Genomic DNA, 26091 nt, shown 5'->3' on the forward strand with positions numbered 1-26091 from the left:
CAGCCCTCTTTCTTCCTTTGAAGCCAACTCTCCTTTCTTTCAACCAGGAAAGAAGAGCCCAGCTTGGCGGTGATAAACAGCCATGCTTTGGTTATCGCTTTCCTTAAGTTGAGGAGAGGCAGCTAGTGATGGATGGACAGGAATTTGGTTATCAGGCAGGGCTGTCAGCCAGAGTTGCAGATAGCGCACACACATTTAGCAGGGCATCATTATGCAATGGCATGGAGCTAAAATATGGCCAAGGGTATTGAAAGAATGAAAGAACAGGATTTAGAAAAAACTAGCAAATTGAGCAACAATAAAGGAGCGCAAGGCGAGGACGTTATCGTCCTAGTGACACCTTTTATCTCAGTCTGGTTAGCAGAGAAGGGCACAAATTGGTCCTTCCTCCACCATTGTATCCTCTTGTACAAACAGAGGCAGATAAAATGTGTCACCAATGTGATAGCATATCAATTTAACCCTAATTATCCAGTGGGTCACGCTAAGAAATAAGGGTTTCTCATTTCAACAGGTCCCTCGGTTTCTGCTATGGAGGAGCCACATTAATAACACAGGGGGGAAGGGGGGGCAACGAGAAAAGGAGGGAGCCTGTAATTGAATTCAGTCACTCAGGTGGTCCTAGTGTATAAAAAATTAATGTACAACTCTCCCAACTAATCAGAGGCGGTTAATGTCCATCTGCTTCTGGGTTCAGAAAGTCAGAAGCCCAAGAAAATAGGGCCATTTCCTACATGCTGGATTCATTGATACCGAGTTGGCTTTTTAAAGAGTCTCCTCCTTTGGAAAAGATATGGGGAACATTAAATCTTGATATTTATAGACCCAGTCAGGAGGCATTAATAGAACCTCATATGCTGTCATGTTCTGAAAATATACAGAAAGCTTTGTCACCACTGCTTCAGTAAAGGCCTTTCCGCATGGGTGGTGGAAGGAGAGGAGGTTGTGGAGGTAGTAGAAGGAAGGGGACAACACTGCTGCTTTGTGGTCTAAAGATAATTTCTGAATGAAGTTACACCATGTTCTATTTTTATTTACTTATATATTTAAAGCAACAATGTTCTGCAGTAAAGATGCTTCAGGAAATCTGCCATATTGCTTATAAAGTATATGAAAGTAAACATGAAAGCAGAGTGACACAATCTCTTCCTCACACTTTAGAGGAAAGTCATACATCCCTTATACCAGGCACGTCCAACAGGTAGATCATGATCTATCGGTAGATCACTGGATGTCTGTGGTAGATCACCGGCTCCCCCCAAAGAAGCTCAACAACTTTGGCTCCCCTAAAAAAAGCTCAACATTCTTGTCCTGCATCCCAAAGAAAATGGGCTTTCCTCTCCCCTAAATAAAGCCCTACAACTTTGACCTGAACCCCTAAAAATGGGCCTTCCTCCTTCCTAAAAAAAAAAAGCTTAACAATTTTGACCTGAACCCCCAATTAGATCACAGTCTATTGGGAGTTGGCTGTCCCTGCCTTATACCATTTAGATGCACTATAAAGTAAGAGAACAAAAACTATGGCCATTCATGTATTCAGTCCTATAGATGTCTATAGAAACCCAGTTACAGATAGGTAGCAGTGTTGGTCTGCCATAGTCAAAACAAAAAAAATTCCTTCCAGTAGCACCTTAAAGACCAACTAAGTTAGTTCTTGGTATGAGCTTTCGTGTGCATGCACACTGAAGTATCTGAAGAAGTGTGCGTATAGAAACCCAGAAAGCCTACTCAAATGCGCTGCTATTCCTTAATGCAATAATAATTCTTCACTTCAATTTACAGGTGGCATCGTCTTACCCCAGGACAAGTCTTTGGATGGTAATGGAAAATAGCCAGTGAGAAAGGGATGCTTTGCCTAGTATAATCAACTGATACATAGAAATATTAGATGCAGCTTTTAAGAAAACAAAGAAAAAAGAATGAATCTACTGTACTGCAGAGGAGAGGGAGTGCTTACTAGTAAGTGCATGATGTTGTGCTAAGCTCTGACCTGGAGCAGGACATCAACTCCTCAGAGAACAAAGCAGATTTATCTATCACCAAACAAATAATAAAGAGAGCAAAATTGCCCCCCTTTGCCAGCTCTGAAGATCCCTTTCCTGGTTTACCAACAGAGGATCTTCTCAAGGCCTCTCAGAGTAGGTGGCATTCTGAGCGTCATCAGATGATCCCCCAGTGGACTCAAAGGGAGAGAACAAATTGCAGGCACCTAAAACATCCAAGCCTTCCTGGACTCTACGCCCTGAATTCAGAGTCTTGATAATCTGATGTTAGTTGTTTTAAAAGCAGGTTTCTAGCCCTCATACAAATGGAGAAAATCTAAAATGTGCCTGTGGCAGATCACCACCACTCTAGGTTGTATGTTACAACTGCCACTGCACAACATATTTCCAATTATTTCCAAGCTTAGTGCAGGACTTAATAGCTTGCTGAAAATGTGATAAAAAGTCAGTTTTGTGCTCTTCTGAATTGCAGTAAATGAGCTTCAAAGCTCTGCAAAGTCACCTAAATGCCTTCTACAAAGAACACTTACTTTTTGCTCCTGTGTCCCCACAACAGACTTAATTACTTTTTTGAGTCATCTTGGTAGCATCCAAACAGCCAGAGGGGTGGCTGTGGTTCCCATTTGCAAGTGACAGCATCAGGATGAAATATTCTAGCTTGGAAGTGCTGGGATTAATGCAGCACTCAATTTTCAGACCAACATGAGACAGATCTCCCCTTTTTCTGCCCTCAAATGTGTCACAGCATAGCCAAACTATACGATGCATGTCAGCCTCACACATCAGTGTGCATGAAGCAGAAACATGAGAAAAAGAAAATGGAAAGGCACTTCTACTGTCAATAGAAACTGATGATTTTTTGCTTTTGAAGGGTCGATTGGAGTTGCCTCTTTCTCTCAAAGTTCTACAGTGGAAAAAGTCACCTGAGCAAACAGTCAAAGACCTATTTAGCTTCTTGCCCTGGAATTCCTCAAGTGGCCATAGATCCAGGTGATGCCCAGAAATTCACTAATGCAACAAGAAAGTCACCACCTCAGTCTGCTCAGGTTCCCTCACACATAAATCGTCTAGTCTCAACTCCCCAGCTCACGAGCGCCACACTTCTAACTTTACAAGCATTCCTCACATCCCCCATCACTTTGTAAGCCCTCAATCTGAAAAGCCATTAATGGCAACAGCCTTAGTGCACAACATGAAGGTCAGTGAAAGTTTTGCCTGCAAATGTCAACCTGTCACCTCTAAATATTAATGAGGGCTGACCAGCAGCAAAAATGCATCCATGTTCCGTTAGTAACAAGATAGATACATTATAGTAAGAAAAGAGGAGGCAAAGAGCATAGCTGGAGCAGACACAAGCCAAGTTTCAGGGCCACAGGTGCTGATCTGAGCAGTTTTGATGTACAAGCCTAGCTCCCCCTCCACAACACTATCTAGGAAGGTAACCGTTTCCAGTATAAACGCCACACACGAAAGTGTGATATACACCAAAACAGAAATACCTAATTCAAAGACCTATTGACATGAACTGGATATTGCTTCTTAACTTGTACTTGCAGCATATTTGCTAACGACTGCTTTCCTCTATTTTAAGCGTCGTCTTTGCATCTACTTTGTAAATGTGCCTGGAGTTCTAGTTAAAACAACAAGCACAATGCACAAAAATTAAAATAAGAGGTCAAGGAAATAAGTAGCCTGAGATATGGACTATCTGCAGCAGCAGTAGCCAACACAGTATGCACCAGATATTGTTGGACTATAATTCCCTTCAACTTTAACCATTGGACATACCGGCTCGGAACATCACATAGGCTACCCCGGATCCCATTCAGAACAGACATTAAAGGTTCTTTGTACAACATGGTATTAACAGCAATTCAAATTCCTTTCGGCCAGGTTGGGGTGGGATGGGGTGAGCGTGTGCGAGTGGATTGAGTGCTGATCTCCACCAGTACAGAGCTTCTGCCTCTGCCCTTGGGTTCCCCGCTGGTGGCAGCCAGCAAAAAGTCCTCCAGTTAGATGTCCTGGGGGCCAACCCCACTGCCATTACATGACAGCTTTGCAATCTCCCTTCCACCTCTACCACCCATCCCAGTCGGCATGTTTTGCAGGGATGCAAACCCAACAGTGTCCTCAGCACTCCTATAAAGCCTCACCAGGCAACAGCTAGGGTTAGGATTGCAACGTAAGTCTCTGAATGTTATTTTTTTAAAGTCTCTGAACTTTGAATTCTTTTCAGAGAACACATTTTGTACTTGGGAACCTCAGTTTCTATAATTATTCCACTAAAGTGGATTCAGCAAACTTTCAGATTTTCAGAGGATCAGAGTTTCAGGATTCAGGAAAAGCAAAAGGAAGAACTTCTTCACACAATGCATAGTTAAGCAACTGAATTTGCTACCACAAGATGTAGCAATGGTAACCATATTGGAAGGCTTGGAAGGGTTCAAACAAATTTGTGGAAGATAAAGCTCCCAAGGGCTCCTGGTTGCAATGTCTAGTAGACCTCGGAATAAGCTTTCCTTCACAAGCAGGATGACTTGAATTTTACATTTTTTAAAAAAGTTAAAGTTCATAGGAAATAGATAACAAGGATTTCCTCCTATGTGTGTGCTTTTCTTTTTATTTTACTACAGTTTTAAAAATTGTTTTATCCTGTCTCTACTGCAGCTTTTTATTGGCTGCTTTTACTGACTTATCTTAATTCATTTTGTTGTTTTACTTTTATTGCTTATTTTGTACACCACTGTGAATAAATTTTCATGCAGAAAAGCAGGATGTAAATAACATGAAATAAGACAAATCTTTCCTGTAATACAGGAGAACGCCAACTTATGAACCTAGGAAGTTGCCTTACACAGAGTCAGACCATCTAGCTCAGTACTGTCTATGATGGCTGGGAACAACTGTCCTGGAAGAGGGTTTTCCCAGCCATCTCTGGAAATACTGAGGGTTGAACCTGGGACCCTTTGCATGCAAAGCATGCGCTCCATCACGGAGCAACAGTCTTGCACCCAGCTCTTGCATCTTAAACAGAATTATACATAAGCTGCACATAAAAGATTCAATAATTCTGTGCTATGGTAACTCAATCTGTGCTCCAAAAGTCTGCAATATTCTGCAAGACAGACATTCTACATTATGAATTTTCTTAATTTTGATCATTTAACTCTGCTCCTGCTGATCATGGAGAATGGATAACAGTTGTGCAGGGGACCACTGTCTTGTCACCTGACCATCAGAAATTCTGCTTGACGCCATTTCCTGTTTAAGAGAGTTCATTAAGCAGTCCCTACATATTTTCAAGCCTATCTTCACAACTGTGAGGGCTAGTTTTGCTTTTTTAATTTTATTTTTAAGTGAGATAAGATCTTCAGTATACCAAGTGGTACATCAGGACACCAAGGTTAGCAGTCACATAATGGACAGAAAAGTCATAGAATAATAGAATTGTAGAGCTGGAAGGGACCATGAGGAACTAATTCTAATCCAACCCTGTACAATGCAGAAATCGTCTTGCCCAGCGTGGGGCTCAAACCCACAACCCTGAGATTAAGAGTTTCATGCTCTCTTGAACATATAACATACAAAACTGAGTTATGCAAGAGTCCGACACTTGATTCATCTAGCTTAGTATTGTCTCCTATAACTAGGAGTGGGTCTTCATGATCTCAGACAAAAATCTTTTCCATCACCTGGTTTCTGAGTGCTTTTAATCAGAGGTGTAAGGGATTATACCTGGGTCCTTTCGCATGCAAACATGTGTTCTATGAATTGTGGCCATTCCCCTCCTCCTTGCTGATATTTAAAAAAAGGATGCTCTATCTTGAAGTGTCCATTTTCAGTGGGGGTGGGGGTGGGCTATGCCAAAGCAAACGAGAGTTAATCAAAAACAGACATAGAAAAAAGTCAAACACAAACAGGCAGCTCCACGGATGATTAGGTTGCAAACACATTTTGAGAAAAACTGTTTGTCAAGGCCTGACTAAACCCAATACATGAAGCATCTCTCACTTCCTTCCCACCAAAGTTGTCAACTCCCTCTCCAGCTAACAAAGCATGCCGGAGAACCAGAACGTTGCCAGCCCATCACCCATGCCTTCCCAAAGTGAATATTAACTTCAATTTGAAAAAGCTGATAGGAGAAAACAGAAAAATCAAGCGGAACATGGGCACCCTCTCCACTGAAGAGTCAGGCACTCTTAAGAGAATGACAGAGAAATGCAACAGAGCCAAGCAGAAAGCTGCACAATGCCAGCGAAGCAGCAGGTGACAGCAGAGCTTAAAATTTCTCCTGGGTTCTGGAATCTCACAGCAGGCAACCTCTGGCATTTGGGCCCAGACAATGTGAGACGAGCTGTGCTCTTGCTGTGACAAAACACCCCGCCCAGAAACAGTCACCATTAGCATGTGTTCTGCCAGTGAGAAACCTCCAGAGCCAAAGGACAAGTGCAGCAATTAGAATGCAGGGAGGGAGGGGGGCAGGAGCTGTTTAACTGCACGACCCCAGAGGTCAGTGCATCTGACTCCTAGCACTTCCATAAATATTACATGAATGTGTGTGTGTGGGGGGGTGTTTTAAGCTTCCCTGAACGAATTCTCCCTTTGACCCTTCCCCTCATTCTCACATTCTACATGCAGCTCAACATGTTAGCAACGTTATGTACACATGCAAAAGGCCAGATAATAATTTGTGTAAATGAAGGGAAGTGGATAAATTTGTTGACTGCAGGAGTGACCTAGAAAAAGCAGGGCTCTCCAATACCCATCCGTGTTCCATATACAACAGTTCTTCTATATAATGCATTTATCATCTGCTCGGAGTCAGTGCCTCACAATCAGATCCATCAAAGCACAGGACACTGGGAAAGGGAAAACAGAACTTTCAGCAGTACATGGATCATGCAAGATATGAAGAGTCAACTTGCCATACGACTGTAATTGCATTCCATCACCACTGAACCTCATCTACCATGGGTAGGGATGCCAAATGAACTGGTTTGCTCTGAATTTCAGAGTGAACTGACCTGATCTGCATCTCCAGGATTAATGCACAGAATAAAATGTCATTTTGTGGTGTTTGATTTGTTTGTGCACCTATACACACACAGATGTGAACCTATGGCCACCCGCACCCCCTCAAGTCTTTCCTGGCATATTCCTACAACTTTTCTTTGCATAAAAAAGCTCTAGCATCTCCACAGCTCTTTTCGGAATATATATACACACATACCAGCCCTGTTTTGCCTTTCTTAAAAAGAAAATTAAAGTCTTCCCCAACCTGGTGCCCCCTGATGTTTTGGATTATAACTCCCTTCATTCCTCAACACTGACCATGTTAGCAGCGGGTGATGGGAGTTATAGCCTAAAAGTGTATGGAGGGCACCAGTTGGGAAAGGCTGCACTAGAGAGAGAGAAGAAACAGAATCCTTCAGGAATTCACCTAGCATGAGGCTCTCACCAAACCATCCTGCTTCCATGTAATATAGTAATCACCAAGTGACTCAGTGATCCTAGTATACCTCTAAGCCTGATAGCTATTTGACCATTTAGACATTTCCCACACTGGTGGTATGAAGGCAAGGTCTGCAAGTATCCTAGAACTGAGAAAGAGCCCCAGCCTTCATGCATCTCCTATGATCGTGCTCTAATGCTCCTTGACATCCCTCTGAAGACGGTGAGCTATTTGTAGTCACCACCATGATTTGTTAGTAATTATTTTCATGGTGTCACATTGCTGTCACACTGCTAACAAAGAGACAGGCAGCCCGAGGCTGCTTGCAAGAGACACTCAGAAAATGTGGCGGGGGTGGGGGGGTGGGATTGTCAGGCACCCAAAGACTCTCTTTGCTCAACAGAGCTTTCGAACCAGAGCCCTTACAATAGCCTAAAATCAATGGTTCCTCAGAAGCAGCAAGCCAGCACTATCTTGCACTTTGGCCACAGAGGCTGAAATTAATTACTATCCTCCTCCGCACTATCCCTGAAACAAAGCCAACAAAGCCAGTGGGTTCGGGGTAGTTTTAGATTTCCTTAAGCTATTAACGTGCTAGACATCTAAAGCAAAGACACATACAAACTGTGGGTGCAGATTACTTTAGCTATATCCTTTCAAGCTGCATTTCCCCCCCAAGCACTGCAAAACCACTGCGAAGTCTACAGTATCCCAGTATTGGCAAATATGCTAATTTATACACAGTGACAATGTGCTGTATTTCTTCGGTCTGGCTGCCTTAGCTGTTTAGCATTTCCCTGTGCTAAGGGACAGTTGCAGAGAGAGAGACACATACACACTGTCACAGCCTAATGGCTTGTGCCCATTACCTTGCCCTCGTGTCACTGACATCCCAAGAACTTCCTATATGCCAGCTCCATCCATCCATCTTGCACCTGTGTCTGTGATACTTCAGACTGACTTGTCAATCAAAGGTAATCATCCTTCCCCCACTATCTGCATTGCTTGCTTGGTCCCATGAGAAATGTCAGCAATTCTAAGACCTGCTATGTTGCACAATACAAATACAGTCAAATGAAAGTGAGCTGCCATACCAGCTGACCCTTCAGGCTGCCTTGATTCCAGCTGCATAGAATAAGGGTGAACATGGCTCCTTGAGCAATCCTAAATGTTCACAGCATCCAATAGGTATGATCGTCCTTCTGCTCAATGTAACAGCTTGCACATCATACATCACGACAACAGAAGAAAAGTGCCAAAGAATTCTGAGGACATTAAAACTAATCATAGAAGCTTAACCTGCAGAGTGTGTGTCACATCAAGACAAGTTGCGAAACTTACCATATGCTCCAAAAATTGATACGTTCCCCCTCCCTTGAATGGCCCTAATCACTACTTAGAACGTTTAAACGGTCCATAAAATGTAACTGATGCAGCAGCTCATGGGGCTGCAAAATGATGTCACAATTCAAGAGGATGGTTTGACCTCATCTGTACCTGCAGAATTAATGGAAGGAGGAGGTTGGTTCCAAGTTTGTACTGTTTCCATAAGCCACCAAAGTCCTAGCACAACGATAGCTAAAGAACATGCAGATACATTCACACCTCAAAAGGCAGAAATGGTGAAACATTGTTCAGACAGCCTGATAATGTCGGGATCGATGCAGCACAGAAAGGATAAATAATTTAACTTCAGCCATACCTAATACTCCTTGCTATTTAACTTTGCCCAGAATCCATTTTGCTTGTCGTCCTCGCCCCCATATGATAGTATATACTGCTTTTTCAGCTTCAAAGTACTGCCTCCAACAATATTGAAGGTTCTTGGTCAAACACAGGGGTCTGAAACCTTTTTCAGCCGTGAGCCGGTCCACCGTCCCTCAGACCATGTGGTGGGCCGGACTATAATATTTTTTTTGTGGGGGGGGGGGGAATGAACAAATTCCTATGCCCCACAAATAACCCAGAGATGCATTTTAAATAAAAGGACACATTCTACTCATGTAAAAACATGCTGATTCCCATGGGCCTTAGGTTGCCTACCCCTGGTCAAACACTCAAAGCGGAGTCTACAGCCAAAACAGATCATCCTGTATCTTAACAGGTTTCATCTCTGACCTCTGCCTTTCACTAACAACTTAAACAGATAACTGCCATTTAACTTGATTTTGCTACAACCTAGCCAGCCAAAGAACATAGAGCCCTAGAGTTTTCAGCATCACACAAAAAAACTCCAGATCTCTAGAGCTAACAGAATGGAAAAGGAGCTCCAAGATTATCTACCTAACCCGACACACTGAAAGAATTATCTAGATCACATCTGGGCAACTTAAGACCCATATGCCAAATACAAATTAAGGGCATCCTTTCTGTAGCTTGCCAAGTATTCACTGCATCACATAGCATGCTAGCTACCACCTTACTTTGTATTTTATTACACTTTAGCCCAGTATATTTTTCAGGAAATAGCTCTGCCCATTTGGCAGAATGCAGTGTCAGCAAACCCAAAGTGTAAGTTCTCTTCCCGATCATGGTCCAGAAAGCTTAAGCAGGTATACAATCCAACCTACGCTCAAAAAGTCATCCAGCAGAACGCTATGCTGATTGTGTCTCCCCATTCTTATTAAAATATCATCAAGCAAGGAAGTTGGTCAATAACCTCAAAAAAACCCTATATGAATATTTGGCAATATGCAAATATAAATATAATTGATGAATAATCAATTACAAAGCTGGTGAAAAATCAATTTAAAATATCTAATCAGCTAACTTTCCTATTTCTTGATTTTCTTAGGCCTCATGTGGAACATGCATCAACAGAATAATGTCCTGATTAAAGGAAGTAATAGTACCGCTCTATTCTGCCTTGGTCAGACTACATCTGGAGTACTGTGTCTAGTTCTGGGCACCACAATTTAAGAAGGATGTTGACAAGCTGGACAAGATGATCAAGGGTCTGGAAACCAAGTCTTTTGAGGGATGGTTGAGGGAGTTGGGTATATTTAGCCTGGGAAGGAAGAGACTGAAAGGAGATATGACAGCCATCTTCAAATATCTAAAGGGTTTATTGACTTATTTATTAAATTTGTATACTGCCCTTCATTCAAAGATCTCAGGGCGGTTCACAGCAAAAATACAAGATAAAAACACAAAACACATAATAAAAATAAGAACAAAAACAAAACAATAACTCCCCTCACTCCCCTTGCTGCTGGTGTAATACAAATGACTAATGCAGTATGTGCGGGTTAGTGGGCTGTTATTTCATTTGTCACAGTTTTAAGGGAGAAAAGCATGCTCACAGTGACATAAAATAAATGCTTATGGACTAGTAGCTTTTACAGACTTTTGTATGGCTATGCTACCCTGTAGTACAACCACTGCCAGTCTCCGCATACTTTTTCTCTGTCTCAATGACAAGAAAATAGGACAATGCCACCACCCACCCCAATTATGAGTAATAAATTAATTTTTATTAAATAACTAATCACTCTCTCTCTAATATTCTACCCTAGATATCAGTTTCTCTTATGTTTCGCCCCCTTTCTTAGCGTTTTACTATCCCTTGTGATACTGTTGTCTGGCTTCATTCCCATGGTCTTAATTTCCAAACCAATACCACTGTGCTCTCTCAACTTACACTGTGTCAAAGCTCATTATGCTTTCAGCTAACACACCACCAACCCCTTCAGATACAGGGATGAAGCTCTTACCCTTTGTGTATAGAAGATTAGACAAGCTGAAGTTTGCCGTCCATAGCAAGGTAATCCCTACGTGAACGGCTTAGTTACAAGCATCTCACCCAAAACCAATTCCTAGAAACCACAGGGAGAGGGAGAAAGGGGGGAGGAAGACACTTGCAGGATTCAACATACAACCCTCCATTGCCAAACAAAGCAAGAAAAAGAAAGCAGCAGAAAAGGTTAGCATGCAGAGCCATAAAATTAGAAAATACAGGACTGAGAAAGCGGTTGCTTGGATTACAAAACTAGTTTAAGTTTCCTTTTGTCTTGAAGAGTGAAAGATTTGGGGGTAAAATAATAGTCAGGGGTTTAGAAAAAGCTCATTGCCTGCAAAAGGTTCAATCTGGCCTCCTGTGCTCATTGATATCTTTATGTATCTGCTGGGAAAAGTCATCCAGGGGTTTGAGTTGAAGTATCACCAAAACGAAATGGCATTCATTTCTACCTGTCTACCCACGGGAGGTTGTGGAAGCCCTCCACCAAGACAAGAGGAGGTGCTGTGGATTGGAAAGTCACCATCTCCAGATTCAGCTGTACAAGTAGTCCTAGATGGGACTGTGGCCCCCAAGGAACAGCAACCACACAAAAATCCAGAACAGATTTAACGGATGCATGGGGAGAGGAGGGAGGGAAATTTACGCTGTGCAAACAAATGCCCTTGCACTAATGGAACTACTGTGTTGGATACCACTAATGTTCTGTCGGTTTTAACTCCAATGGGGAAGTTATGGCCTAAATTTTGTAAAAATTTAATTCTGCAATGTTGCATGTTGGTAATTGGTTGTGAGCCACTTTGTGAAGAAAAATTCTCCCAAAAAGTGGGGTATAATTTTTTTAAATAAATAAAAGCAATAGCCAGATGAAGCAGAATTCAGTACATACACAGTACACACATAGGTCTTCTACTTGTTTATTCCAGAACATATTATGCTGACAGCAATTTTTATGGTGAAGCATGTGATGTAGCAGCATAGGTATTATATGTACTCGGAAAAACAAGCCAAGGATCAGCACTTAATCATGGTTTCCCATTCATGTATGAACAGAAACAATGCTTAATGATTTCAAGACAAGCAACTTTGAACTATGGCTTAATATCCTGGCTTGTTTTGAAGCCACTAACCATACTTTCCAGATTCACACATATTGGGGAGCTATGATTAAGTGAGGAATCTTGTTCTGTTGTTTGCGTGAAGGGAGGAGCTAAAGGGCAGAAAAGGGACTGCCTGCAGCAGTTGCGTACTGCTCATGCATATCTTAACTTTTAAAAAGAGAGAATATTTGGCTTAATAGCATGTGGGAAATGGTCTATCTGCTAGGATTCTTAAAGGATTGTGAATTCTGCATATGCATGGCTTGACTGCAGAATGCACATAATTCTGCCCTTAATTCGCCATTGCTACACTTGTCATGTAATCAGTTGTGAGATCTGACAAATTCTCTAGGCAGAAATTTTAACTGCTTGGCATTATTCAAAGTAACTTAGGTTTGTGTTGTTATTTTTAAGGTGTAAATTTCTTGATTCAGGAGCAAAATCGCTCACTCAACGAATACAGGGCAATAAGCACAATAGCACTATTCCTAAAAAGTCACACATCCACCAGTATTAGCATCTCGGGAAGCAGTCTCTCACACTAGAAGATATTAGGATTGTGCATGAGTCGACAGTATTAATAGTGAGGTCCAGTGTAGCATGAGCAAATGCAACATGATATCTCCTTCTCCTCCGATCTGTAACATGTTGCATACCTCCAAAATCTCCAGAACAGATTTTGGCGTCACAGGTGGAGACTGGAAGGTGAAGGAAAGAAAGCAGAATTCCTGCTGCACACATGGATTTCAGCAAGCAGGTGGATCTTACTGGGTGCCACCATAATACTGGACTTCAGATAACTTAAACCTAGAACATGTTTGGTAACTTAAGACCTTGGATCTATGAAAGTCAAGTGGTTTATTCTCTGAGCTTGTAATAGAGAGCTTCTGTCCTTTCCATTGTTCTTGATATATTCTGAACGTGGCATCGCCAACTCTTCTTGTAAAACTTGGACAAGGAAAAATTAAAAACAGTAAAATCAAATTAAGCAATGGTATAATTCACTGCTAAGGATTCACTAATGTGCATCCCAAGAAATGCACCAAGAGCTATAAATGTTTCTAGTATGTTTTATCACCATATTAGAAAGCAAGCATTTGCTTTTTAACCACTTACTTATCAAAATAAAAACTTCTGAGCAAGTAGTTTCCTGGAGAGAAATGAATTAGTCAAGTCTTTCCTGCCATGGAAATAATCAGATACGCATTTTCATGTCTTAGAAATTTAGCTTTTGCAGGTGGGACTTGTTCTGCTTCCCATCCTCAGCCCCAAACAGTACTTAATAGTCTGTTTGGATCAAACTAAAGGTTCATCCATCCCATCATACTCTTTCCCATAATGGTCATGGAGTTGCTTTGGGAAAGCCCACTAGAAGCAGAGCGTGAAGGCAACAGCCTTCCTCTGCTGCTGCCCGCAGTAACAAGTAGGTTCCATTGAACTATCATGGCTAATAGGCATTACAGACACATTTGCCAAATCCCCCTTTGAAGTCAGTCAAGCCAGTGGCGATAATGACATCTTCTGTCAGACAGAAGATGGATCTCTAGTCTGACCCAGCTTGGCAACTATTATACTAAGTTATCTTGGGTGCTACTCCAAGTCAACACAAAAGTGAAGTTCCTTCATGATATAAATGGGGTGCAGTATGACAGCCTGTTCCTTGTATGTGTGGAGGACCTTCTCAGGGATGCCTACTATTTTTATATTATATGCAAGTTGTGAATAAGAGCAGAATGAACAGGGTGGAGATCAAGCCTCTATATCTGCTTCCAGAAAATCAGACAAGGTTGAAATATCTATGCTCTGCTTCTGGTTCTCCTGGATGGTAATGATGAAGCTAGACAGGCTGAATTATCCAGGATATAGCACAATGCATCAATATAATGATATAGCAGACAGGAAAGAATGACTCACCAGGTGCTGGTTTGCTTTGAGCAGAGAGAAAAGGAATACAATGCCATCCCACCATACTGTTGGAATGGGGAGATTTTCCACAGGGATACAGGGCAGAACAGGGAGGCTTACTCAGAGAGAAGTCTGGTGTGAATAAGCCTGAGGTAGTTCCCTCATCTGGCCCCTCCAAGGAAGCAAGACTCAGTGGTTTGTAACACAAAATACACAATTCACTGCTCATAACCAACAATACACATCACAGTTTGCTATAAATCCCAAGCTACACTGGTTTCCAAGAATGAGCTGCTTACCCCAAGTCCAAGCTTTGCCTTGCAGTTTCACATTCTCAAGTAGCTCCTTGGAATCCCCTTCCCACAGCACTTGTTCTCAGGCCTAAGGTCCCATAAGCTTAACAAGGCTGAATCTCCACTCACACATTTCAGCCTGGCAGGTCTGGTGCCTCTTATCTCGAGCTTCAGGTAGTTTCTTTTTAATTAATAGCATTTCTGTATCGATGGAGGAAACTCTAACACCCAGAATGAATGGCCCTCTCTCATTAGATCCACTGCTGTCATGATGTATTCAAGCTGTGGAGGAGAATTCATTTCCTCTCAGGTGCATGGACTTTTCTTTCCTTAGCGGGGGGAGGTTTTTAGAATGAGTGACGGTATTTGCCAAACCTGACATGAGACTACGTTGATGTGAAATGCCTTTGTCAGGACAACCCTTCAGAAAGGTGATGTTCCCACTCAGGGGCTTTTTCCTCGTTAAAGAAATTGCATCTTAACAAGGAAAGGAGGCTAGTAAGCAGGAGGAAAACAGCTGTCTTCCTTTTGCCAATCCGATTCTTGCTGATCAGTGGGGGCTGGGAGTCAGGAAATCCTCCCATGCACATGTTGCGTACAGAATCAGCACCTGGTTTCTGACCCCAGGGTTACAATGAGCTTTCTGGGCAACAACTCACCACGTATTCCAAACAGGTCCATGATACTACTCTGACCTAAGCTCATCACTACTGGATATTCACTTATGCCTAGCTGCTGTCAACATCTAATGAAGAACCCTGGAACCCTGAAGCTAAACAAAATAATGTGATAGTATGCCAGCTACGAATCTACTGGAACAGAAACAGCCTTGCTTCAGTTATCCATTACCTGGTAACTTCCTGTGTGGACTACTGCAATGCACTGGGTCCCCAGATGCATTTGAAAATGGTTTGGAAACTCCAGTTAATTCAGAATATGACCATGAGACTGCTAACTGGGACCAGATGATTTGAACACATCAAGCCAGTACTTCACTGCCTTCACTGGTTCTGTTTCTAGGAGGAGTTAAAATAGTATTGGTATTTACTTTTAGGGCCTTTCAAAGCTTAGGACAAAGATACTGAACAACTCTTTTTTTTCTATCCCTACACATACCTACCTGACACTTCAGATTTTCTTCAGGTCCATCTTCATGTCCCCCTACCAGGTGAGGTGCAGGATGTGGCCCCTTGGATGCTGCTGAACTACAACTCCCATTCTTCCTATCAGCCATGCTTGCTTATAGGAAGTATGCTTGAAGTATAGGAACTATACTTCAGCAATATATGAAGGGTCACAGGTTAGCACCCCCACTGCAACAACAAGCGATAAAATCTTAGAATTTTTTTTCTGAAACACTGAAAGAAAGAGGATGGAAAGTACTAAGAAAGAGCCACTGATTCTTATTCCAACAATGAATTGGAACTGTAAAAAAACCCACATGTTTGCTCCTTGTACTAAAATGCCCATTAAAGAGAAACACAAGATAGAGAGCTCCCTCAAGTGCAGAAGATATATTTTCCGAAATATATCGTTTAATTTTCCTGTTATTATCTGGAATAAAAAGATTAATACCTGTTAACCTGCCACATATTTTTGCAACTTATTTGATACTAGTCTGGCCTTTGACTTTTAAAAAATCTGGATCTGAACCAGTATGATTCCTGAAAACTCACACACTCATCTATCATAAGCAAAACAGCTGTTTATCCTTTGCACAATAATGACATATTAGTTAGTTTCCCTCCAGTGCACTCTTAGAATATAATTGAACTTTGCTGAGGAATACATCTGAGGTATGCTGCACATCCAAGCTACTGTGCCTCTTTTGGTCCTTGAGGCAGCATATCAGCTCTTCACCAATCCCATTTGAAAAGAGATGTAGCTCAGTTCTGCTTTGCTAAATCTTATTTGGCAATGTGTCTAAACACATGCAAACTTAATTAGTTCAGGAGGGAGCCTCAGCATTCATAGTGATGGATAAAAGTAAATGGGGAAATGAGACGAGTCAGGGCTGGCAGCAAGCGCTCTCTCACTCAAGCTCAAGCCATGTTCGCCAACATGCTGCTAATCAGATGTGATGGCACTAAGGCTTCCGCAGCCCATCTCCACTGGGACAAAGTGACGGGCTGTTCATTAACAGGTAGCTGCTGAAGCCCTTACTTCCATGAAGCCGGAATCACAAAACCACAGGTTTCCCACTTGGCACCAGAAACATCCAAGCATTAGCCTCTGAAACTGTTGTGTAAAAGAACATTTAAAAATAAGATAAAATGCATGGTGGGGGAGATGAGCCATTTACAACATCTTCTGAGGCTACAATGGAATGTCCTCTCCCACATGAATGAAAATGCATGTAAAAGATATGCAAAGAATGACGTTAACAAACTCAAAAAGGATCTGTGGTGTCTCCTGCTGGCCATGAGGCCTCAAATCCACATTGCAGGAAGGAAAATCCTCATTATGTTCTTTTCCCTCACAGAATCATAGAAGTGTATGATATGTTTGTCCTAGATATATTTTGTAAGGCTTCCATAATAGAATTATACACCTCAACTAGCTAGCTCTATTGCTTAACTGTTTTAGAATGAAGTCCCTCACTCCTGCCAACCAAGTGTCCAACTTAAAGTAGGCCTGCACACACTTGAACTATTGCTTCTTGTTCTGTATTTAATGACCCTGGTCTTTCTTCTCTATGTCAGCCTCTTCCACATTCTATTTGCAAACAAGCGCAAATGGACCTGATAAATCTCAGCAAAGCTAGTTCACTCAGCTTTTTGTTTTTTATGCATTTCAAGCTCTTTACCATCTTTGATGCTCATTCAAATCCTTTCCAGTTTTGTTTGTATCCCCTTTAAAATGTGACAACAAAAACTAGACAAGCTGCTCCAGATGAGCAGCACCTTCCATCCTTTTTGGAAGCATTTCTGATCATGTGATATATGAATTTGGTTAAATAACTAAATAAAAATGTGGACAGGACACAACAAAAGAAGATTCACTACCAGGAAGTCTAAAAAGTTGACAACCAGAATACGTAACTCCAAATGCTCCAGGTAAACAACTCCAAATGATGCAGGTAAACAAGCTAAGGTATATATGTTTATTTTATTCTGGAAGCTTGGAGGCATGCACGACAACAATCTGAGATTTTTGCAATAAAGACTGAAGTGATGGTGAAAGGTGGCAATGATTCTGGAGGCACACAAAGGCAAAAGATAAGAATTAAACACAAAAATGTCCTTATGGAGTACCAGAATCAGCATTGATACAATGACAATTCCTTACCTAATCCCAAAGACACAGTCTATATAGATATAACCTAAGGGATCACTTGGCCATCTGTAGGGACACTGATCCATCACATATGAGAAACTCACCTTCATTCACCTTCACCAATCAAGTGACCTTCAGACATTTTGGACTACAACTCTCCTCAGCCCCAACCAGCACAGGTGGCTGGGATTGGTGGAAATTGCAATCCAAAACATCTGAATGGCATCAGGTCGGGGAAGGTTTGACTTGCCCACAAAGGTAACTCTGTGTTGCAGATTTAGGGCCAGATGCTCTAACACCAAAACAAGATGTAGAGTAAGTTGTAGGGATAAATAATGTATATTTAGGCCAGTGAAATTCTGAATTTTCTCATACTGATGCTTTAAAGGAAATTACCGTATTTTTCGCTCTATAACACGCAGATTTTTTCTCCTAAAAAGTAAGTGGAAATGTCTGTGCGTGCTATAGAGTGAATGTGTGGTCCCTGGAGCCGTTTGTCCCAAGTGCATGGCAAAAATCAGGCAAAAATCATATTGCGCCGTCACGGAGGAGAGGAGGCTGCTGCTTTCCTGCATTCTGCCTCAGGGTCTTACTGCCCACCCTGTTCTGTTTCGGTTGCTGTTTGCTCAGACGGAACAAAGAGCAGTGAAATCCCCTCCCCTCCAGGCAAGTAGAGAGGAAAGCAGAGCGTCCGTGCTCCGGTGCTGCTGCTGCTGCTGCTGCTGCTGCTGCTGCTGCTGCGTCTGGGGATTCGGCAGGCAGCGGAAAACATGCAGATGAGAGAGAGAGAGAGAGAGAGAGAGAGAGAGAGAGAGAGAGGGCTGGCTTGGGTGGGTGGGTGGGTGGACTTTTGCCTTCCTTCCCCCCCCCCTTTAAACCCCTCTCCTGCATTCTTAGCCAGCTGCTTCTCCGCACACCCTCTCGTGCTCCTTGTCCCTTCTATATTTTTCCTTCCCTCCCCACTTAAAACGTGGTTACAAAGCACGGATCCACATGGATCCTCAGGATCTTTGCATTGGGTCACCCCAAATTCAACATCAGATCACATAGCAATGATCTGATGCAAAAACAGGGCTGCAATGGTGCAAAAACGTGCTTACAAAGCATGGATCCTCAGGATCTTTGCATTGGGTCACCTCAAATTCACCATCAGATCACATAGCATGTCCATGGCTACAGCCTGCCCCCCCCCCAAAATCACGTACCCACTGTTGCCTGGGGCTGCAATGGTGCAAAAATGTGGTTACAAAGCATGGATCCACATGGATCCTCAGGATCTTTGCATTGGGTCACCCCAAATTCACCATCAGATCACATAGCATGTCCATGGCTACAGCCTGCCCCCCCAAAATCATGCACCCACTGTTGCCTGGGGCTGCTATGGTGCAAAAACGTGGTTACAAAGCATGGATCCACATGGATCCTCAGGATCTTTGCATTGGGTCAGCCCAAATTCACCATTAGAGCACATAGCATGTCCATGGCTACAGCCTGCCCCCCCAAAATCACACACCCACTGTTGCCTGGGGCTGCAATGATGCAAAAACGTGGTTACAAAGCATGGATCCACAGGGATTCTCAGGATTTTTGCATTGGGTCACCCCAAATTCACCATCAGATCACATGTCTGTGGCCACAGCATGAAGCACAAAAATGGTACATCCACTGTTTCATTCAGAATGTTTTTCCCCTTGTTTTCCTCCTCTAAAAACGATGTGCGTGTTATGGTCAGGTGCGTGTTATAGAGCGAAAAATACGGTAAGCCCTGCTAAATCTCTGCAACAAGGTCAATCTATGGTGGCTCTAGACAGGGCTTCAAAGAGGGCTCAGATACAGACTGTTCTGCTAACAAATACAAAAAAGTAATTATTTTGTCTAAAAAAGAGCAACACCTTTTCTTTCCACATTGGGTCTTTTGCTGTCAGTTCAGCCCCAATTTTTCAAGTTAGCGCTAGTAATCAGTCCAAGCAAGTAAGTGCTCAAGAATCCTTCTCAATGCTGAATAGAATAAGCATGGATTCTCTCCGGCAGCATGCCCTCTTACGACTTGTAGAAATTCACGTGTGATTGAAAGCCAAGCAGCACAGCTAACAAGTTGTGGATGTCAGGTTAGCACTGTATATGTCAAGTGCACAACCTTTTTCTTGTAATATAAACGGCATCACTCTGCTAGAGAGGCAAAGATCGGGTCACATGAGCCCCAGTGCTTTCTGTCTGTCCAAATATTACTGATAAACAGGGATAAGTGGCTTTTATGTACATGCACTCAATTAAGGAACATAATAACCCACTGTAGTTGAACAGATTCTAAATGGTTGTGGTGTCTCCTGCTGGCCACTAAGTCTCAAATCCTTCTTCACATTGGGTGTGAATGAGAGGACCACAAAGGAAGTACACTTTCACATGCCACATGGAGTATGCCATGAATGGCTTTAAAAGGAGGTTAGTAAAATTCATGGAGGATAAAGCTATCAAGGACTCTAAGTCATGATGGCTATATACTGCCTACAGGATCAGAGGAAGAATACTGAACACAAGTTGCTGAGGAACAGGAGCAGGGGAGAACCCTTGCTTTCATGTCCATGAGTTTCTGCTTGACTAGTGTGGAAAACAGGAAGCTCAGCTAGATTGGCTTTTGGTCTGATCCTGCAAGGCTCTTATTATGTTCTTAACCCCTTTACATCAGTATAATGCCAGGCACCTTGTGTAGTTCAATAATACAAAATTGTGGCAGACCAAGGCAGAGAGTTACAAAGACATGGAGCTATATAAGTTTCTCCAGTATTAAGTTGTATTGCTGTTGACTGAAGTGAAGTGCTGTAGCTGATTTTCTATAGAAGGTGTCTAGGAAAAGAGAGCTCTTGGCTAATAAGGCCCCAAACAATGCAGATTAAAATATATGTCAGCATCACAACTATTGTTTTAATTTAATTTTGATGTACAGAAGCTGATATCTTTCAATATGAAAGTAGAGAAAGACCATCCCCTTTTAAACCTGCTGACAGTTTTATGGGGAGGGGGGGATAAAAATGAATCCTATACATTCATCTTTTCTCAAGCAAGAAATACAAAGTTCCTTGCTCTTCAACTTAGTCATCATCTCTGAAAGAAAGGATCTTCAAACAGACAGTAATGTGGTTCAAGTTCAAGAAAAAATGCACCTGCCATTATCCTGCACTCCGTCTGTTTACAATATGGACTATTTTGACATGCTGAGATGCAGGAATGCATCTCATTCTCGGGGATACGCGGGGACCTCAGCATCTTGTGTATCTGACCAAGGAAATGATGGGTGCCACCTTTACTCACAAATGTGGCATGCTCCATAATGTCCCCTCCGAGATGGCTAAGTGCTGGCACAGAGGCAGAGGGAGAGAGGGACAGGCATGATATGACCATTACTAGACATGTATCAGTACCACACCATTTGAAGACATTTTACTTCCAAAAGGGTGTGCTACCTAGAAAGTTAAGATATAGGAGAAATGGTAGCACACACTTCCCTTCTCCAAAATAAGGAAGATACATGAAAATCCTAGCGCGGGAGGAAATATTGAGAAGCGGCAAGAGTGCTCATAGCATGAATGCATAATCCTCCATCCCATACTCACATTACTTTCAAGTCCCAGTCTCCACAGGTTACAAAAATCGACTTGACGCTGGGATCCAAGAGGCCTTCCTTTGCCATCCACTCATCGACCCTCTGAAAGAAACAGATGAGCTTTCTGAGACATGGAAAAGAGACACAACAGTTAAATGCTGATAAGCCTCACAATCACAAGAGAAGAAAATTGTGATCTTATCCGACACGGCTGTCCCCCCTCCCATCTCATTCTGTTCCCCTCCTCATCTCTATGAAAGTATGCTTGGACCTTTGAAGATTTCTGATAGGAGACATCAAGCGGCCAGAGAAGGGGTGATCTTATCAGGAATCACAACACTTCTCCTTACAGAATGGCCGTCACATTTTAATATTACTTGGACATTTCCTGTGTGTCTTGAATAGCCTTCCCCACGCCATAATACAGATAGCTTGTTAAATCAACAGTTACAAATGGTCCTTTTTCAACATACCCTAAGCAATTGCCTACAGAATCATGTTCGGATCTGAACAAGCTGGACTTTAACCAAGGAGACCTATCAAGCAATCAAATGTGGAATAGCGGAGTACAAAAATAAGGGTTCCTATCCAAATCAGTAGGGAGTGAGAAAGCCTTGCAAATAAATAACCTTGTAAACACAATTATTCCACTGTTTTATTCTTCTAACAAATATCAATTTATTCTCTGTAATAGACAGGTGTAAGGACACATGTTCCTCTTTCCAGAAGCAGAAAAGTGGTACAAGAATATGAAACAAGGACAGCAGATAGGGCACAGGGATCAAAAGGGACCGACAACATGGGAACAGGCTATATAGTAGGAGCACTGGAAAGACACAAGGAACCATGCAGGGCATTAAAATAACAGGTACTTTCACTATATTATTTGCCGTGCCTGCTTAAAAAAAACCTGTGTTTCATTATGCTCACCACGAATTTAATTTTAGCATGCAATTTTAACAGGTGATTTTAGTATGCATAATTGTTTTAAAATTACTGATTTTAGTTTACATTTTGTAATGTAGCTTGTTTTTAATGTTTATCTCTTGTTAATAACTTGGAGGTATTTTGCTTGAGTGGTGTACAAATTTAATTAAATGAACGAATACAAAAAAAAAAAGACCCCAGGCACATTCTTGACACCTCCAGATACAGGTAGCAAAGACTCCTGTCTGAAACCCTGTAGAGCCACTGCCAGTCATTTTAGGCAATAGTGATCTAGATTGTCCATTGGTCTGACTAAATATAGGACAGATTCACATGTTCTCAGCAGGGTGTATCAACCCTTTGCTGGAGCTGCAATTCTTCAAGTGCCAACGTTACTCAGTAGCTCCACCCTTCTGGATGGAATTGTAAAATATAATTGTCTCATACTGGGCACCCTATGCAAATTTCTTCACTTGTCTTGTATTTAATGGGACTTCAAGGTCTCGCTGGTGGCCCTAACCACAGAAAAGAGACCCAAAGAGTAGTAAACTATGAAAGTACATTCCACCTGTCAGGGGAAGTTTTTGAGCAAAGAGCAGAAGAAAAGTCTTCTTATCCGGACCAGCTGAGGCTGCTTCTAATGCAGTCAGGAGTAAGACTCACAACTGAATAGCATCCAGGGATTCATAACTGTCCCCTTTCACTTCACTCAGGCAATTTCAAGCTACCCCTGAAGCAAGAGAGCACAACTTTAACCTCTAATCAGATTTCCTTACACTAGCTGTGGTTACAATTGTTTTGATTAAGAACCATTAGGCACAAATCCTGATGGGAGCAACACATCGAGCTGCAGTCAGAATAGGCTCTCCCTCCTGGAGGACTCCATCCATAGATGCCAAACAACAAAAGCTATTGATTGTAAAAGTACTTTCAGCTAATTAAGCCTTAAATGCGGCAGGAATTCAACATTAAGCAGATGGCACTATTAAGATTATCTCCAGCATTCAGGACCCTCACAGACAAGATTTCATGGGCACTATTCTTTCTGTTTATTACTGAGTATTTAAGTAGATATGTCCATTAATTTATCATCTTTCATGCAGTTGTCTTAATGCAACATTGCTGACCCCTGAAGACCATCTCCTGTAAGAGAGTCCCCCCAACACACACCTCCCCTCATGACTTCTGGCAGGAGTCTGGACATGCTGTCAGTACCTTTGACAAGAACAGCTGGAAATGACAGATCAATGGTTCAATATTCTCAACAGCATGTCACTGATGTGACAGCAAATGTTATTCTAATGAAGCTGTAATCATAGTCAAATTACGTGGTTCAATACACAGGAAGAGGAAGGGGGAAGGGAAAGGAGGTGTCAGAGGTCAGGAACTAAAGGTTATTAGGCTTACCTCAAGCACTTGCTGGAGACTGGGCTGTCCATCCACCATGGCTTGAATAATTCCAGTCAGCTGAAACAAAGGAAATGGAGAAAACAAAAACAAAGAAATCAGTGATAACACTAAAAAGAATGGATTTTTTCCCTGCTCTTCTCACTAAAAATGCAAAATACTGCTGTGCTGCATATAGATGGTACCAAAGCACTGGCACTCATAGAAATCCAGATGAGAGATCTGCCCGAAGCAAGGAAGAATACTGTTCTAAGCTTCACACTCAGCTAAGTTTGAGATTTTAAAGGGAAATAGCTTATTGGAGACCCAAACACAACAGTTATCCCAGTTATAACAGGAATGGTCTTTGGTTAGAAGAGCATTTTCTCTCAGCTGAGATTTATTTGAGGCCTGTATCTTTCTCTTGCAGGCTGGGGCTCCGGCTCACCAGTTTGATCTATCAAAATTCATAGAACTAAAATTATTCCTTGCCCAGGCACAATCAATCTTGCCCACATCTCTTCTCTTCTTGTGCACAATAATTTAGCTAATAGAGCTGACATATTCATGGGGATGAGTCAGAAGGATCCTCCTCTTTCAATTCAAGGTGTTGAACTAGATGACATCCATGCTTCCTTTCCAAAGCCACACTTCAGTGATTCTATGAACCTGTTCAAGATGTATGTTCAGTGTCTTCCTCAATGTACCAACTGCAGTTGGTGGATGAGAGAGAGCCTTTTCAGCTGTGGCATCGAAACTGTGGAACAGATCCACATGCATGTTCATGCACTCTCTCAGCCTCAAACTGTGATTTTGAGCAAGTCAGTGTCTCTTACTTACACTCTAGTTCGCTTCTCATACGGTAGGGCAGGGGTTTTCAAGCTTTTTGAGTCCATGGCTCCATTTGACCAAGTACATTCTTTCTGCAGCACCCCTGTGGGGCTCATGAGCCATGTTATGTCACCCCTTGCCTGCAGAGCTGGCAGCTTCTCACCCTTTTTCAAGCACCCTCCCTTGTGGTGTGTTCCCTTAGCCTCCTCCCCTCTCCCCTCTCCTTGGGAGTCCTATGGGCAGCCACAGCTGACATGCCTGGTCTCTGAGCTGCCCCCCCTGCCCCAAAGAGAGGTGCCTCCTCACACTGCCCCATATAGGCCTGGGAAGTACCCCCTCACCAGCCCCAAGGCACCATTCGCCTGCGGAGTTTGTAGCCAAGGCTGCTGCAACACCTGTGCAAGCCTTTGGAAGGCAGAGACGCAAGAGGGCATCAGAGGAGGGAGGGAGGGAAGGAAGGACGGAAGCCAGTGTTGCCCACGGCACCCCTGACTATCATTCAGGGCACCCCAGGGTGCCACAGCACACTGGTTGAAAACTACTGCTTTAGGGAATGGAAGAGAAGAGACGACAGCCTTGCTGTTTGTCACAGAAGAACAGTTGTCATGTAATGATACAATGATATCAGGACCAACAGAGCTATATGAATACTTTCTTCAGAGTATCAAATATTTACCTTAGGGGAGCCCTGCAGTTGGTGCTCTAGTTTAATAGAATAAGTAAAACCCCTGCCATTTTAGTGCCATTCCTACTGCATCCCTTATTTACATTTTACAGCCCAAGGTGTCTTTGGACACTCCCGTACACTAGTGATTAACACAAGAGAAAAGGACCATGAATAGATAGATAAATAAATAAATAAATAAACCTCTCCGGAAAAGTGAGGTGCTCAGGGCATCAGTGGTGCTGCTTTCCATGGAATGGAGGAGTAAGTATCAAAACATTATCAGACAGGAATACAAAGCTATCGTTCCAATTTTATAGACATTTGCAAATTTAATTTGAGAAGAATACTTTGCATTTTTAAAAACCGCAAAGACATCATTCTCAGTACTCTCCTTATACTTACACTGTTATTTCAAGAAGATCACCCATGGGTCTACATTAAGCCTGAAGCAAATATGTTTCATAGTTAAGACAGAAACATAAGGTTGTGTTCAATGCTGCTGTTCCACTTGCACAGCAGACTTCCACTTATGCAAGGAAACTTCCCCCTCCTCTCCCCTGCAGCCCCCCACCACCTCAAAATCTGCTCCAGAAGGTTGGAGGGCCTTCGCAAGCTGATTCTGGGAGTGCACAAGGAGAGGCATTGAAGGGGAAGTCCTGCTGTTCACTTGCAGAGTATTGGCTACAACTCAATAACTCTATAGCAGTGATAGCCTAGAGTGAAAGGGTGGGGTGATCATTTTGCTTAACAAAATACACCAAACTGATGACAAAAACACAGAGGTAAGTTAGTCCCAGGCCTCTGTTCTGATACAGGAAACCCTAATCCTTATGTACCATTGGGAGATGCTTAATAATAAAAACTCCATACACAAACCCTTCACAACTTCCCTCCCTCCATCCCACCAGGGTGAT

At 42.4% G+C, this 26091-nt stretch overlaps 1 protein-coding gene across 2 annotated transcripts in view; it reads right to left on the reverse strand.

The window, feature by feature from the left end:
- ERI3 (ERI1 exoribonuclease family member 3) overlaps window positions 1-26091 on the reverse strand; it is a 196160-nt gene that overhangs the window by 126145 nt on the left and 43924 nt on the right. For both annotated transcript variants that reach the window (XM_083742554.1, XM_083742555.1), the window contains exons 4-5: window positions 23701-23760; window positions 21377-21468 (exon numbers count right to left, since the gene is read on the reverse strand). In XM_083742554.1, coding sequence (XP_083598680.1) covers window positions 21377-21468; window positions 23701-23760 — 152 coding nt within the window. The remainder of the gene's footprint in view (window positions 1-21376; window positions 21469-23700; window positions 23761-26091) is intronic.

Source organism: Podarcis gaigeae (assembly GCF_964106915.1).
Source record: "Podarcis gaigeae genome assembly, chromosome: 6".
Classification (NCBI taxonomy): domain Eukaryota; kingdom Metazoa; phylum Chordata; class Lepidosauria; order Squamata; family Lacertidae; genus Podarcis; species Podarcis gaigeae.